Genomic DNA, 16,468 nt, shown 5'->3' on the forward strand with positions numbered 1-16,468 from the left:
CAGGCCAGCCCTGGGGAGCGTCCCATGGTCCTCGCGGTTTTTCTCACCACCTCCCCGTGCCCTCCCCCCCAAGCACTGGGTTTGCCTTCTGCTCCTGCCCAGCTTAGACTGGTCTGGGCTCACTCTCCCACTTCCTTTCAGACCACAACCTGGACTTGGCCGAGAAAGACTTCACGGTGAACACGGTGGCTGGTGCCATGAAGAGCTTTTTCTCAGAACTGCCGGACCCGCTGGTCCCGTACAGCATGCAGACCGATCTGGTGGAGGCGCACAGTGAGTACTGGCAACGCCGCCCCGCACCCCGCGAGCTCACGGAGGGGGGCTGCCCTCGGGGAGCCGACACTCGGGCCTGGAGCTGACACTTGAAGGACACTCGGAAAGGGCACTAACAGGACGCCTGCCGCCAAAGGGACTTTGTAGGCCGGAGGTGCTTCTCTAAGGGTTATAGCAAGGTTCCCCCAAACTCCGTTTGAGTTAAGAGCCCCGCGTGGATGTCAGACTCGTTCTAATCCCTGCTGCTTTGCCTGTGCACAGTGTAACCTTCCCTGACCCTAAGTTTCCTACGTCACTGTCCCTACTCCTGTTATGAAATGACATCAGGGAAGGTCTGCAGGCAAGGCCCCCACAGACCTGTGTCGTGGTAGCTATTTCCTTTCCTTTCCGCTCCTCTCGTTCACCCCTCTTCCCCCATCTGCTGTACAAGGAAGTTAGCATGTGCTGTGGGGCCAGGCAGCCAGCTGCTGAGGAAGCCAGCCTCTGGAGGGAGGAGAACAGCGACAGTGACCCCGACCAGATGGCACTTGGGGCTGCAGCAAGTTGGCACTTCCGGTTTTAACGGTCACCTTTGCATGCTGTCCCACCTGCCCCAACAGCTATTTCTGCCCTAGCCTGCCTCTCTCGGGAGGCAGTGGTCCGCCTGGTTGGGAGTCTTCCCACGGGGCAGACTTTCCTGGACTTTGTGTAATGCTGCAAAGGCAGCCTGACTTCTCGGAGCTTTTCATGTGTGGCACTTTCTACCTTTTTGAGCCAAAGGCTGCCTTCCAAGTTGGCACCTCTGGTGGGCCAAGACTCCCGGATGCAGCCGTTGCTCTGCCACTGCAGAAGGGAGTGTTTTTGCCCGCGACCAAGGAGGTGGGGAGAAGGAAAGGGAGCCGTGTTCCTTGGACCCCAGGACATTAGTCTCGTCTTGTCACCTCCCAACTCAAAAGAGGGAGTTTTGAGCAAGCACATTTTACTCACCAGACATTTGGGGGAGGTCACAAATCAGCAGGGCTTTAAGTCCTGGGTCACGGACTCTTAATGGCTTCAGGGAATAGCGGTGCTGACAGAAGCCACCCCTGAGCTGTGAAAGTGCCCCCATCAAAACTTGACTGCTGCCTGGGCTGCAGGGCTCCTGCAGTCCCCTTCCATGGTCTGCGTTTCCCATGATGTTAGTTTCCACACCTGGGTGCCGCCTTTACCACATTTTATCCAAACGGTTTTAGCAGATTAAAATTGTTCACAGCTCCTAATCATATCCAAGCCCACCAGGGATGGGGCAGAAACACATAGTGGTAGATTATCACGAGGTGGCCTGGCTTTCTTTCCCGTCTGCTCAGGACAGGAAGTCAGTGTTTCTCCAGATGAGTTAGGGGTGGGGACAGGTGCCAGCTTCTGCTCTGATTCTGTCACATAGAGGTCCTCGCATCAATCATGTCTCCAGATGTGAAACGCGTAGGAAATCTCCATCCAGAGCCAGTTTTCTTTCCACCTGGGCTCGTCTCTGGGCGGAAGTTAGGAAGAGCTGAAGTGGGCTGGTACCCAGCTTGCTCGGAGCTGGGGGATTCCTGTCAGCATTTGTCTTGACTTGGCGCCATCTAGAGGCTGGTAGGGTCATGACGCCGAACAAAATCCCATTGTTTCTGCGGGAATTGCTGACATGGCATCTTTTTGTTTTTGGAGGGGGGTGGGGGGCAGAAGAGGGAGGTGTTATTGATAGGGAATCAGCTGCCCTTCCTACAACAGCTTCCAGTGCTGAGGAAGGGAGCTTCTTGCTGCTACTGCAGCCTGGGGAAGGGTGGAGATTTTCGCCTTCCTCTTGCCATTGTGTGTTTCCTGTGCCCCAAGCTAGTCAGGGGGGCTCCTGTCTTGAACCTGGTGTTGGGGAATGTATCTCCCTGACTTGGTACCTCTCACAGCCAAAGCAGCTGAGTGAAGAGTGGGACTGTGTATGTCAGGGGCTGGGTAACTGAAGCAGACACACCAGCCAGGCAGTGCCCAAGTCTGTGAAGGGACATTATGGAACAAAGATTCTCTGGTCCAAAAGTAGCTGTTCCCGGCCTTGCTGGGTTTCCATGGCAACATCAACTTGACCAGCTCTTCCCACTTAATACCTAAGAGCTGTTGTGTCTGTGTGTTCAGGGCTTGGAAATGGTTTCACATCCCATCACAACAAATATCAAGGTCCCTATCAAATTGCTTTGTTAGACCCAGAATTTCACAATATTGAGGATGCTGAAAATGTGCCCAGAAAATAGAGATTTTTGTGATTATTCACCAGTTATCTTACTACCACATTCAGGGTGATGTGTGGGAGATTCAGAAATGAGTAACAACACACCACTAGGGAGTGGCAGGCTGTTCTGAGATGAGACAGTGACCCTGCCCTCCCCGGGTGCACACTGCAGCTATCTGCCAGACAATGTGAAGCAAGCTGGACTAGAAATGCAGAAAACACAGTGAGGAAGGAGTAAGGTAGAGGTGGCACCTGAGCTGTGGCTTCAGGTAGGCCCAGGATTTCAGGAGGTAGAGAAAAGAGCTTTGAATTCCCCATTCCATCTCGTCCTGACACGTCACCTTGGCCTCTAAAAAGTTTTGTCAGGTATTCCTGCGCCACATCTTTTCCTCTCACAACACCCCCTGCCCTACCACGACCTATGTGGAATCCCTCCGTTCCACCCAGTGCCCTGTCTTTTGGGCCAGAAGGAGCCCTAGGGCTGGCTGTGTCTCGGTCCAGAGGTTGTTGCCTCTATAACTGCTTGTAATTCCACGTGCACATTTTAGTCTACAGAGAGGGCCAGCGACTTGCATCAGATTGTCCAAGGGGTGTGTGACCCAAATGGTCAGGATGCCAGCTGACCTACCATCTCCCGTTTACAGAGGAGACCTTAGGGCCAGAGATCGTAAATGACAGGCTTGCACGGCACCAGGCGAACCTGCCTGGCTGCTCACTGGCCTCTTGTTCTCAGCTGCCTGTGATGTTGCACATTCTGGGATCCTGCTTCCTCTTGTTTGTCCAGATAGCTGCTTACGGTCACGGAGGGTATTCCTCACCTTCTAGCACGTGCCAGGCCCCATGTGAGACGGGGCACAGGCCCTGCCTCCATCTGGTGGGGTAGGAGACACTGAGCAGGTTACTGCAAGGCCATGCCTCCAGGAGAAGGACGGCCAGAATCTTCCAGAGTGCGGTCTTGGCCTTGGAGTCATTTCCCACCTGAGGGAGAGGTGGGGATTACACTGGGCGCGCCTGCATGCCTCATCGAGGGGTGTGGCCCAGAGCGGGTGTTGTCCTCTCCTGGTGCTGCAGGTATGCCAGGTGGTCAAAGGCCATCGGAGTTTCCTCTAGGCACCGAGTTGGGTGGCGACAGACCCAGGCCTGGAGCCAGCTTAGCATCCTGGGTGCCAAAGATGGCAACAGAGTGGTCCAGCCAGGACCAGAGTGGAGTTTAGGGTCCCTGGCACCCATTTGTGTGAATTTGGGCCAGTATTTTGACTTCTTTCAGCCTTGGTTTATCTGTATACCTCTGGCTGTCCCATCTTCCTTCTCCTGAGTTCTTGGGGTATCATTGTTCTAAATTGCCTGGTCTGTGTCCAGACTTCATTTTGGTTCAACTGGCCTGAAAATGCCCCTCCTGGCTGAGCCTAATTTCAGAAGTATGGTGTGTGAGTTGGGGAGGCCCAAGCCCTGTGAAGACCCTCCCCACCCCTTTCAAAGAGGATTATTACAGTTGGAAAGGAGTCTGCAGCCTGGTGGAAGGCAGGTGTGCTGAACGGGGAGACACCCCACCTTGTCCCGCACCAGCCTGTGCCCTTGGCGTCGCCTCTTGAGCGGGTTTTCTCAGCCAGCATGTGGGGTAAACTCAGCCCCACCTTCACCCGGGTGGTGGTGAGGGCTGCACAGAGTGCCTGTGAAATCTTCCCGCCAGCATTCCGGCATCTCCAGAGGAAGGAAATCCCTGGTGTTGTGACTACCGTGACAAGGCTGCCAGTTTGAGCCTGGAGTCGGTCCCTTGGCACTGGTGGGGGTTCGCTCGCTTGCGGGAGGTGAACGAGGTCGAGTCAGAAGGACGTCGGCAAGATCGGCCTTGTTTTCTGTGTGGTAGATGGGGGTCCAGGCTTTGCGCTGGGAGACTTCCTGTTGCTCTCCTGATGACTTCCCTTCTCCTCCTGCCACACGACAAAGGCTCCTCTGGAGGCTCCTCAGCACCGCGCAGCTAGTGGGAGAGGGACAGGGAGCATGAGGAGGTGGCCACCTAGGCCCCTGTCAGGCCCCTCACTGTGTCAGGAGGGAGGCTGGCATTCTTGGGGCGTCCATGAATTACTATCAAGGCAGGCTCTGTAACCTCCATCCTGCCCCACCTTCCCCCCAAGGAAGAGAGAGGAAGCAACCCTTCTTGTTGCTCAGCAGATAGGAAGGAGAGGGCCATCCCGGGCAGACGATGGCCTTGCCAGCCCCATTTCCTGCCTCCAACCAGGAGGGCGGGAGAGACTCAGCTCCTAGGTGAAGGTGCTGGTAATTAAAACAAACACAGCTGTGTCTGTGTCATGCTGACACCGGCCCCGGGCGGGCACGGGGGGACCTGTGCTGAGCTCACACCTGGAAGGGGCACGATTATTTGACTGAGGCAGAGCCATGCACGTGCCTCTCGTATTCTTCAGTACAATCGCTCATCCTCCTAGAGAAGCTTACTCTTTTTAAGTAAACTTTTTTCTTGAAACTTAACAGGAAAAGTGTTTTGAAACTCAAGGCCAGAGGGTTTGAAACTCAAAATGTGCCCTTGAGGTTGAGCCCTTAAAATAAATCTTGGGTTCAGAGAAAGGAAGCTGATAATGGCCCCAGATAATTAGTTCCTGTGGCTTTTTTAGTCATTTTCTAACAAATGTTAGACAAATGTTACCAAAACTGTTTTTATCAAGTCAAAAAATTTGCCCAGTTTCGTGTTCATTGGCCTGCCAGCGAACACTCTCGATAGCAGTCTCTACCCATCTTTGCAGCCTTCCCTTCCACTTATGTCCCTGAAAGTCAGACTAGCCTCCTGGTCTCATTCTGTATCCAGCCCTGAGCTCTTCACTTCCCGCAGTGTCGTCACTGAGTCTGGGAGGTACTGTCATCAGCCCCTTTCACAGGCAAGGAAACTGACACTCAGATGTGTCACTTCCCCACGGTCACATGGTTGATGTCAGAGACAGGATTATACCCAGGACCACGTGTGTTGGGTTTGGGCTCTGGATCACTGCACGGCACTTCCTCCCTGCCAGGCCCTTCCCTGAACCCCCCTCCCCCGCTGCCGGCTGTGTCAGTCCATCTGTCCTTCCAAGTCTAGCTTGAGCTGGGCTCCTCACATACTTCCCCAGACTATGACCTTCTGATCACGTCACCTCCTGCAGACGTTCTTAACTCGGAGGCTACAGGCTTCCTAAAGAATACATGGGTTTGGGAGTCCGCAAATCTCCAGGAATCACAGGCAGACTTGTACACAGCTTATTTGTGGGGATAGGGTCCAGCGTTTTCCACCATCCCAAAGGAGCCCATCCTCCAAACCGAGCAGGAACCATCGTATTTTTTAACGGACCCTGTCTACCCACCTCCACAACCCTCAGTTGTGGGATAGCTTGTTCATGGGACAACCCTGCTGTGGTGTTTCTGAGCCCTGGATTCCTAGAGGTAGCCGTCAGTTCCAGGAAGTAGCCTCAGGATGTCTTCCCACACTCAGAGAAACCTGTCTCGGCCACCTGACTTCAGTGGGCTCTGGGCCATTTTCACCCCACTGGCCCCAGCTGACTCTCCCAGCCAAGGCAGACCAGGCCCACTCAGGGAGGGGGAGCCAGGACCCAGGAAGCAGAGTGGTCTCCACTCAGGCGGTGCAGCTTCTCGGGGCCTCAGATGACTCATCCTTGAAATGGGGTGGTAATGGCCCCTGCCTCTTAGGGTCGTAAGGACTAACTGAAGTAGGCCTGGCGTGCACGGAGTATTTCATTTTTCATTTGGGTTAGCTGGCTCTCGCTCTGCCAGCACGCTGGGATTCCATGATGGGTGAAGTGTGGGCCGCTGGGGGGAAAGGGGCACGTAGTCCCTTTGATGGACTGTATGAGACTCCCCCGCTGTTTCCATCAGCTCCTCCAATAGGGAGATGTGTGGAGGGTCCCTACGGCTCTAGGGAAAGGACAGAGCCCTGGTCTTGTGACAAACTCCCTCCTTAGACAGTCTGTCGGTGTGGGTGGATGGCAGCGCTCACCCGTCTGGTCAGGAAGTAAGCAGGCTTTCTGCGTTGAGATGCCTGTCTCCAGGGCAACTGGATGAGCAAAGAATGGTGTTCTTTATGGTGGAGTCCCTTTTGGATCATTGAGTCTCAGATGGTGGGGGCCAGGAAGCCTCAGGCGCACAGTGTTCCCCTTCAGTGGGGGCCTGGGACCCAGAGGTAGGCCTGGCCCTGGGGCCCGTGCCACTGCCAGGTGTGCCGCCTGGGGCAGAGGCTCGGTGACAAAGAATGGGGTTGGCCTTGTCTGGGCTGCCTCCAGGAAGGTCCAACACAGCACACTCTTAGGTGACCGTCCCACTGGTTTCACCAACTGCCCGGGACCAGTATCTGCTTTGAGCCCCAGAATACTCACCAGCTACAGTCCTGAAAGTCTGCTTTTCTCTCTCCTCAGAAATCAACGACCGGGAGCAGAAGCTGCATGCCCTGAAAGACGTACTCAGGAAATTCCCGAAGGAAAACCACGAAGTCTTCAAATACGTCATCTCTCACCTGAACAAGTATGGCGCAGGGCTTGCTGTTTGCTTTTCCCTCCTTCAGAAATCACCAGTCAGGGCCAGTGGGCAGCGGAATGAGGCTGAGCGAGGCTCGGTCCTCAGCCTGGGGATGGGCCGGCCCGGCAGCTAACGGCGGTCAAGTGGGTGCGGAAGCTGCGGTCAGGAAACCTGTTTGCGGGATTTTTCCCGAATTTATTCACACAAAATAGGTCTGTTTTTCATGCAAAGCTATTTTTCTGTTGACTAAGTGGTGTGCTATAGAGCTCTGTCTTGGGACACACACAGTCCCTATCTCTGCATCACCAGTGTTGTCACCCACATTGGCGGCCAGGGTTAGAGTCCCTGAGGCAGCCCGTCCACGCTGGGGCTTGTGGGGACTTGTCACGTGGGCACACGAGCAGGGCACAGGGCATGGAGAGTTGTGCCTGGGGCTCTTCTGTCCTCACGCTGTGGTGGGCAGGCAGGGAGAGCAGCCGGGGTGACAGACCCTGAGCACACACATGGCCCGGGGCAGGGCATAGAGCCTCAGCCAGCGCCCCCTGCCCTGAGGGGCTCTGACCGTGAGTTTGCTGTCACCTGCAGGGTCAGCCACAACAACAAGGTGAATCTCATGACCAGCGAGAACCTGTCCATCTGCTTCTGGCCCACGTTGATGCGGCCCGACTTCAGCACTGTCGACGCGTTGACGGCCACGCGCACCTACCAGACAATCATCGAGCTTTTCATCCAGCAGTGCCCTTTCTTCTTCTACAATCGGCCCATCAGTGAGCCTCCTGGCGCCACGCCCAGCTCCCCCTCTGCCGTGGCCTCCACCGTGCCCTTCCTCACCTCCACACCGGCCACCAGTCAGCCGTCACCCCCCCAGTCGCCTCCGCCCACCCCCCAGTCCCCGATGCAGCCACTGCTCCCCTCCCAGCTGCAAGCCGAGCACACGCTGTGAGTCCCCAAGGCCTGGGGCAAAAGGAGGCTCGGTCTTCTCTCTTCAGGGTGGCATTTGGCCTTGAACGCAACCAGGTCCACTGGGGCAGGTGTGGGAGGGGGTTGTCTCTCCCCTGTCCCCTCCTCAGGACCTCAGCAGCAGCACCAGCCAACAGTCCGCCAGAGGCTGGGCCGTCAGGCACCCTGAGCCTGGGGCTGGCTGCAGGCGGCGGCTGGGGGCCCTGCCCTTTGACATGAACCCCTTTGAGGACTGAACTGGCCAGGCAGCGGCCCCAGTGGCCATCCATACGCTCACTGCTCCCTGTCCACGCACACCAGCCTCGGGTCACCTGCTGCTGGGACAGCCCTGGCCTTTGCCAGCGGGAAGAGGAGGCTCCAAGATTCAGGCCGTGAGGAAAACACACATCTGTCTCTTACCACCTTCCATATCTGCACCCCCACCCCTAGTTGGGGGTGCAGCCTGTCTGGAACCTCCTTGGGAACACGTAGGCCACGGCTCTGCCACCCCTAGGTACAGTGCTGAGGGCGAGTGCCTGGCCCGGCAGAACAGAGGGAGGGAGCTTCGTGCCTGCACCAAGAGAGAGTGGCTTGTCCCCGATGGCCCTCACACCCCCCTCCCTTCCCAGGCTTCGGGGATACATTCCCTTTCCAACAAAGGAACACTGGGAGGAAAATGGAAAAACCCATGTAATAATTTTAAAAAGGAAAAAGGAAGACACTACAGGAAGAAAAACTACAGACCTCAAGATTCAGCTCTCCTGCCACCTCTCTGAAAGGGAAACAGGTGGAAGGAAGGTGGCTCTTGTCTGTGTGACAGCAAAACAAGGAGGCCCGGGGGTGGTTGCCTGAGAGCCTGTTAGGGGCCCACTTATGTCCTGTCCCCAGATCCCCCTTTCCCCAAGAAGACAGTTTGAGCCCTTGGTGCGAAGAGCTGGGGAGACCGGCAGACCAGCCTGGAACCTGGTCTGCCTTGGGACACACGGCAGGCTGTGGAAACACTACTTCGTGTGTGTGTGCGCGCATATGCGTGTGTGGGGGGAGGGCATGCCTGTGAGGGAGGGCACAGTGGAGGGTGCCGGGGTGCATTTGGGGTTTGGTTTAGTTTACTTGGTGTTGAAGTGGAATCATTTTCATCCTGGGCCCTAGTATGCCGCCAGCAGGGGTATTTGTGGGAAGTGGGCAGGTGTGGGGAACTGAAGTACGGTGGTCTGCTGGCGCCCACCCAGGGGCATCCTTCATGCTCCCAAGGCCAGCAGGGCCCAGAGGAGCTACAGGCACAAAGGCCAGCAGAGTCACGAGGAGAGCCCTTGCCTGCCTGTCACACCACCGCCACCCCCCTGCCGTGTCCTTCCCCAGCACTTCCTGGGAAATGGCCTTCCCCTCGGCTTCCTGGCCTTTCCACTGGCCCCTGGGAGAACCCTTCTCATGCCCCACCTCTGCCCTCCACCCCCATCCCCCAAACACATCAACCTTGCTAAGGCTGCTACAGATACTGGCTGCCCTCCGCTCTGGTGGCTGGGCCACGGCCTCTGCAGTGAAGAAGCCTGACACTAAGGTACCCAGGGGTGGGGTGTGGGGTAGAGGGCCCTACACGCCACAGCCTTCCGGGTCTCTGTGCACTTTAAGAAGCAGCACCTGTGGTATGTTTGAGGGTGCCCTGGGTCACCTCAGCCGGGTGGCCTTACGCGTAAGATGCCTCAGAACCCCCTCCAGCCACCCCAGCCCCAGCCGCTTCACATTGGCTGGAGGGTGTGGCAGGCCCTTTGCTGACTTCCTCCTCTGGATAAGCTGGATACCTTCACCATTCTAGTTCTCGTACGGCAAAACAAGGTGCTTGGGAAAACTAAATTATCCCTGCAGGCTTTACCCCCTCTTTAAGAAACAAGTCAAAAAGCAAACCCAAGGTACATGGATGTTTTATGTAACTGTTGGATGATGGATGTTTTTCCCTTCTGGTGGAGCTGTGCCTGATGCTTTAGGTTGGGGTGGGCTGGAAGGTGGTATTTGTGTTTAGTTTTCACAAGAGGTTGGCAGACCCCCAGGCAGATGAGGAAATGAATTTCTCACTCTTCTAGGTCATGCTCACCTACTCCCAGTCAGCCCTTCAAGGTATTGGGTTCCAGTTAAAGAAAAGCCATGAAGGTGGCCTGGAGCCACTGTCCCTTGTGTGAACTAAAACAGGTAGCCTCGTTCCCTTCCACTGCCACCACCTTGTGCTGGGGCACTAGGCCACCCCCCACACATACTGCCACCTACAACCTCAGCTCTGCACCAGGAACTCTCCCCCCAACGCCCTTGGCTTCCCACACCACCCATCCCTGCACAGATGTGTACATTGCAGGGGATTTGGGGGGGTGCATGGGGAGAGGAGGAGCAGAGGAGGAGCAGCTGTGCTTTGCATCCTCACCCCTGTGCAGCCCCACAGCGCCCCCTGGTAGCCAGCCTGTGAAGCTGCAGGCCCCTCTCGCGCCTGCGGGTGTCCTGCCAGGACTTAAAAGGTGCGGGCGGGCGGGGACTGGTGGCTCGTGCCCCGTCAGAGCCACAGTGGGCAGGAAGTTCCAAGGCTTCCTCTTGTTTCTGTTTGCTAACTCTTAAGTTTCTCTTTTCTGCTTCTCCAGGCTGACTCGGACTAGGGGACATTTCTTGGTCATTCTGAGTTGGCATTGCCATTAGTAGCAGTACTGGGCCTCAGCTTCCAGTCGGGGGTCGGCATTCGGACCAAATAGGCACTTGGAGGAGACCCATAAGGGAGAGCCGGGGCGTGTATTGTGACACTGCCTTAAACAGAATGCCACCCACAGCTCGGAACTGAGATGGCAGGCAGGAAGGGGTCAGCTGGGCTATGGGACTTGCTCCGTGTCCCACAGTGGAATAGTGGTATGTCTAGCAGCTCTTTTCCTGTCCAGTGTTCTTTGTATGCCCACAAGAGTGTAGATGCCACGCTTGGGGAGAATGGATAGCCCTTGGTTGTAAGCGGAAGGCTGGTTCTGGTTCTGATGCTGCCACGCCGGGAGGGAGGGAGACGGTCCACGGTCAGGAGGCATTGCTTGTAGATTCAGCCCAAATTGTTGGCTGTGTTACCATTGGCTGTCAGCATACTGTCAAGTCGGCCATCACTGATACTTGAGAAACAATGCTGAGAACTTGGCAGTACTGTTTCTGTGGGTTCTGCACCCCACCGCCACCTTGGTCCGTCTACCTGCTTAACACGGGAAGCATGCTGCCAGGCGATTTTTCTAGCAGCCTGTGTGTCTGCCAGGGTGGACAGCGGATGATACAGGAGCAGAGTGCTGGCCAGAGGGCCCCGGGAGAGTGCACTCCTTCCCTGGCCCTATGCCTCTGCTCCTGGTGGGGATGGGAGCCTCCAGGGAGACCGACCCCCAGGGGAGGGGTGTCCCAGCGTCAGCCCTGAAACTTGAAAACAAACTGCAGCATTTGTAACCTGAAGTCATCCATCTGTGCCCCCTCCCTTCCTCTCCTGTGAGAACACACTGCTTTGGGGGTGCCTGCTACACGAAATAGTGGACAGTGGCCAAGGAAATGGACAGGGCTCTGCTCAGCCAACTGCTGCTTTTCCGGGGGAGGAAGCCCTAGGGACTTGGGTGAGTTGCTGGGGACCAGGTTCCCTCACTCCACAATCCTCGTGTGTAATGGGCATGGTCTGCCATGGTTCGTGGGAATGGGCCCAAAGAGCTGGGGTTAGTCACGGTGCTCTGCAGACAGTGGCCAGTTGCCCTCCTGTTGCTTGGCAGGTTCAAGCCACTCATTTGCACTTAGGTGAAAGGACAGTCCTGTATGCCAGAAACCTAAGTCACATCTGGGACTGGTGGGGATGGCACCAGGGAGGGAATGGTATGAGGGGAAAGGCCTTTCTCCTCTCCCAAGGTCTGGGCTGCCCCCGGGCTGTGCCTGTGTCGCTGTCTTAGGGATCCTTCCCTCCTCTGGAGGCCACCTTTCAGCTGGCCTGCCTGCCTGCAGACTCCTCCCGGTCAGAGGTAACCGCCCTTCCGCTCCCACTCCTCCAGCCCCAGCAGCCCTCCTTCGGCTGCTCAAACAGCAGTGATGTTACACTTTCAATGTAGTTGAGACAGGGCGTAAGTTATTGTTTGCATAAAAAAGAATCATGTTCCCTGTGTACATTAAAGAAAAAGGAAATGTCTCTGAATTGTATGGGAATAAAACTTGTTTGAAAATTTGGAATAGTGCTGCTGCCAGCTTATTTTTCTGGTACTTGTATTTTCACATGTTAAATGATCTTTATATATGTTGAATTAACATATTTTGAGTTTCCTGAGAAAAACAAACATTAATGGTATTGAAATGTGTTAGTAGTCTGGCCGTGTGCCCAAAATTCTGTTTTGCAGCAAAAGTGGAGAACTGTATGTAAAGAAAGTATAACAGTTATTTCTTTGTATTTTAGGGGCTTTAACCAGGACATCCTCTAGATCGTGTTAGGAGTGTTTGCTTAATTTCCAGACTTTTTTGTTCTTTTGAACACGTCGTGGGTATTTTGAGGCTCCAACCTGACTAGTGCATGGTCAGCCGGCAACTGAGGCTGAGGCATCTCTCTGACTGAGGTGTTTTTGTTTGGTTTTGTTTTTTAAAATCATGTATTTGCTACAAAGTATTGTACTTGTCTCAATGGGAATGGTGTAAAAAACTGAAAAGGCCTTATGTGATATGTATCATAGTTAATAAATCCGTCTTGTAAAAAACCAAACCTGAGAGAAGTGAAGGTGGCCCCTCCTGCTGGGCTCCTGCCCACTCAGGCCCCCTGGGGACACTGGCTCCATCCTCCGAAGCCTCGTCCAAGGACCCTCGAGCAGGAGGAATGAGTTCTTTGCCACAGGGAGGGAGTAGGCGCTCTCCAGCAGGGCCAGCAGAGCCGGCCCCCTTAGCTGCTTGCGAAGCCTGCCCGTGCGGGGCCGGCTCCGCACCCTCCCCCAGCACTTACCTGCTTTCCTCCTCTAGCAGAGTGATCTGCTTCCCCAAGTCGATGCGTTGCTCTGGTACTTTATTTCAGGTCGTTATCCAAAGCACCACCCACAGACCCCTGTGGCCAGAGGCCTAGGAGGTAGGGGAGAGAGCCTCTGTGACCACCTTCGTTCAGGACCTGTGTCTCCAGGAAGGGAGGTTAGCTGCCCCCCAAAGAAGCCTCAGTCACCCAGGCCCAATCTACTCTGTCCCCGCTCCCGCCTCACTCCTTCTAGGCTCCTTAGGTCCAACTGCAGCCGTGACCTTCCTGCTCCCACCGCCCCCGCTCGGGCACAGGCCCTCATTGCAGCTCACCTGGACTCCCCTGACCTCAGGCTTGCCCCTTCCAACCCATGTTCTTCATACCCCGAAGTTATTCCAGAAAGAAGACCTGGCTTTGCATTGCCTGTGGCAGGAGTGGGAACTAGTCAGTACGAGCCCTCCCTCCCTCCTGTTCCTGTGGCAGACGTCACTCGTTGACCAAGACCCTCCCAACAGAGCTCAGGCTCTCCTCACGTCTCTGGACAGCCGCTGCCCATCAGCAGGAGCTGGAGACGAGAGGCCAGTTTACAGGGGTTTCTCACGGGGCAGTCAGGTGCTCACTGTGGACATCCATGCCAGGACTCCTCCCTCTGGACCCAGCCAGCGCTGCCCTCCCACTTCTGCAGGCAGACCTCCAGCACCAGTCAAATCATTCTCATTCTCTAAATGCACTTGGCTGCTTCCCGCCTCCAGACCTTTGCTTGTGCCGTTCTCTGCCTGGAATTCCTTCTATCCACAGGCCCCAACACCTCTGCCCATCAGCTCCTCACCTGGTCTTCAAAGCTAGTCCCTCTAGGAAGTCTTCCCTGACCCTTTCACACATTGATTCAATTTGTTCTTTAAAAAAAAATCTCTACAGGACAGAGCTGGCACTGTGTGGTGACATAAACCAGTCTTTTTCTCTGGTTGATGCCCAAGTCGTGGGGCCTTGTGGACTTCTACCTCTCAGCATCCCAAGTCAAGAGCCTTTTGGGGACAGGGCTTGTGGCTCCTCCAGATGTCCTCCTAGGATGCCCAACAAAGTGACTTGAGCATAGTAGGTCCTCAGTTTGTAGAACGCAGTGGTCTCAACCATGCCCTTGGTTTGACTCTCCGTCTATAAGCCGACCTCTCCCACGTGACTGCAGCCCAGACCTCCGCTCCAAGCACAACACTCACATCCACCTGCCGGTGACACTCCACCGGGGGACTCCAGTGTGACACACCCACAGCCTAACTCCTGGCCCCTCTGTTCAAACCTTTCCATCCCCCACAACCCAGAGGCGCTGGAGGTCTCCTTGGGGTATCGCTCTCCCGTCAACTGGACCCACCTCCAACTTCTGTTTTACCTTCCATGTAGCTGTTAAATCTCCCCCTTTCCTCCTCGTTCCCACCATTCTGATGGAATCTGCCTCAGCCTCCTTGGCCTCCTCCCTGGCCTCCCTGCCTCCAGTCTCACTCCTTCCATTCCATCTCCTCTTGGCATCCAGAGGGAGGTTTTCCAAAAAGATCTGGCCCTGCCACCCCTGCCTTATCACCTTCCAGGGCTCCCCAGCGCCCTAAGAGGAAAGCCCAAACTCTTCAGCCTTACCTGGCACCCTGCCTTCCAGCCTTTGGCTCTCCGAGGGCCCACCCACCTCAGGCCTTTTGCACATGCTGTTCCCTGTCCACCCCTCCTTGCTAACTCCCTCCTTAACTCTTAGATTTCAAGGACTCTTCCTCAGGGAAGCCCTGCCTGACCCCAGACCAAGATGGACTCCTTTGCTTTCAAAGAAATGTTCTCTTCTTCAGGAGTACGTTTCTGCTTGTCACTCATCCCGATTGTATCCGCCTACCTAACACATTTCCTGAGCATTTACCCTGTACCGGGCACCTGGGGATACAGCTGAAGCTGACATCTAGTGGAAAAGACAGTAAATAGGCAAAGAAATGGACGTATGCCATAATGTCAGGCGCAGAAAAGGAGTTAGGAAGGATGTGGCCTTGGGGGAACAGGGATGATATTTAGGAGGGTCAAGAAGACCTCCAAGGAGGTGACATCGCAGCAGAACAGGGACCAGAGTGAGGTGAGTGAGGCACTCGCCTGCCTCGGTTACAAAACTTAGTAATCAAGTTATGTAGAGACACAGAGTGATCAAGATAAAAATATTCCAGTGCAGTTTCAAAAGTTAAAAAAACATCAAAATGAACTGGGTCAAATATACGGTGATGGAAGGAGAACTGACTCTTGGTGGTAAACACACAATGTAATATATAAATGATGTATTTATACATCAGAATTGTACACTTGAAACGTTTGTAATTTTACTAACCATTGTCACCCCAATAAATTTTAATTAAAACAAAACAAAAAACAACAACTGGGGCGACCGCTTAGCTCAGTTGGTTACAGCGTGGTGCTGATGACACTAAGGTTGCCGGTTCGATCCCCACCTGGGCCACTGTAAGCTGTGCCCTCCTTAAAAACAAACAAACAAACAAACAAAAAACCATCAAAATACTGGATTAAAACAGAATCAACACTGTTGAGCTGTAGTGAAACCTGAGGCTAAAAGAGAAATCAGTAACTGAGCCTGGAACTGGGAAGGAATTGATGGTGGATGAGACCAGAGCGGCAACAGTGAAAGCAGAGAGAGGAGGTGGGAGTCTGGCTTATCTTGAAGGTCAGGATGACACCATTTGCTCAATATTGCATGTGACTGTGAGAGAGAAAAGGCGGGATGACTCCAGGTTGACACTATAGTGTATCTGATTACCGTCCGTCTCCCCCACTACCCTGTGAAACCTACGAGGGCTGGCGCTGTGCTCGGCAAGCTACAGCCAGCACCTAACACGTACTAGGCGCTCCGGAGCTCCGGGCCCAAGGCCCGACTGGGGAGAACGCAGTGTGTTACTCTATGCGGCCACCAGGGGTCAGCAGAGCGCCCCCTTGCCCAGCACTGGTGGAGCCCGGGAAGTGCTGGAAGCCGGGTTAGGGGGGCCGTTTTCAGGAAGGGGGGACAGGAAAGCAAGATTAGAAGGGGCAGTGGAGACTGGGGAGGAGGCAGGTTCTGAGAAATGGGGGTGGAAGTGTCCCAGGAGCGGGCTGAGAAGCAGGGGGACGAGCTGCTATTCCTGTCATTTCATCCGTCCATCCACTTATCCAGCCATTCCGTCACAGGTGGTCAGGTGCCAAGCCACACAGTGCTGTGTAGGGCAAGATAATAAGCTTGAAGTTTGTCCTGAGGGCACTGGGGAGCCATGGACGTGGCTTGAGCAGGGAAGAGACTGAGTCGGATTTGCAGGCGCTGAGAGGAGGGAGAAGAAAGTGGACATTCGAGAGATACAGGCTCACAGGGACTCGGCCTCCCAGGTGGGGACTGAGGAGCAGTTGACCTAAATATTAGCTGACATGTAACAACAGCTAACCGGGTTTGGACACTTACAAGGTATCAGGCCCTGTTTTATTCATTTTTCATGTATCAACTCAATTTTCACACAAACTCTATGACACAAGCATTGTCATTATCCCCATTTTCCAGA

At 54.8% G+C, this 16,468-nt stretch overlaps 1 protein-coding gene across 1 annotated transcript in view; it reads left to right on the plus strand.

The window, feature by feature from the left end:
* ARHGAP35 (Rho GTPase activating protein 35) overlaps positions 1–12,151 on the plus strand; it is a 120,102-nt gene extending 107,951 nt beyond the window's left edge. The window contains exons 5-7 of the mRNA XM_033129666.1: positions 142–273; positions 6,910–7,015; positions 7,595–12,151. Coding sequence (XP_032985557.1) covers positions 142–273; positions 6,910–7,015; positions 7,595–7,952 — 596 coding nt within the window. The 3' untranslated portion in view covers positions 7,953–12,151. The remainder of the gene's footprint in view (positions 1–141; positions 274–6,909; positions 7,016–7,594) is intronic.
* The last annotated feature ends 4,317 nt before the right edge of the window (positions 12,152–16,468 follow it).

This window comes from Rhinolophus ferrumequinum, chromosome 15, assembly GCF_004115265.2.
Source record: "Rhinolophus ferrumequinum isolate MPI-CBG mRhiFer1 chromosome 15, mRhiFer1_v1.p, whole genome shotgun sequence".
NCBI classification, from domain to species: Eukaryota; Metazoa; Chordata; class Mammalia; order Chiroptera; family Rhinolophidae; genus Rhinolophus; species Rhinolophus ferrumequinum.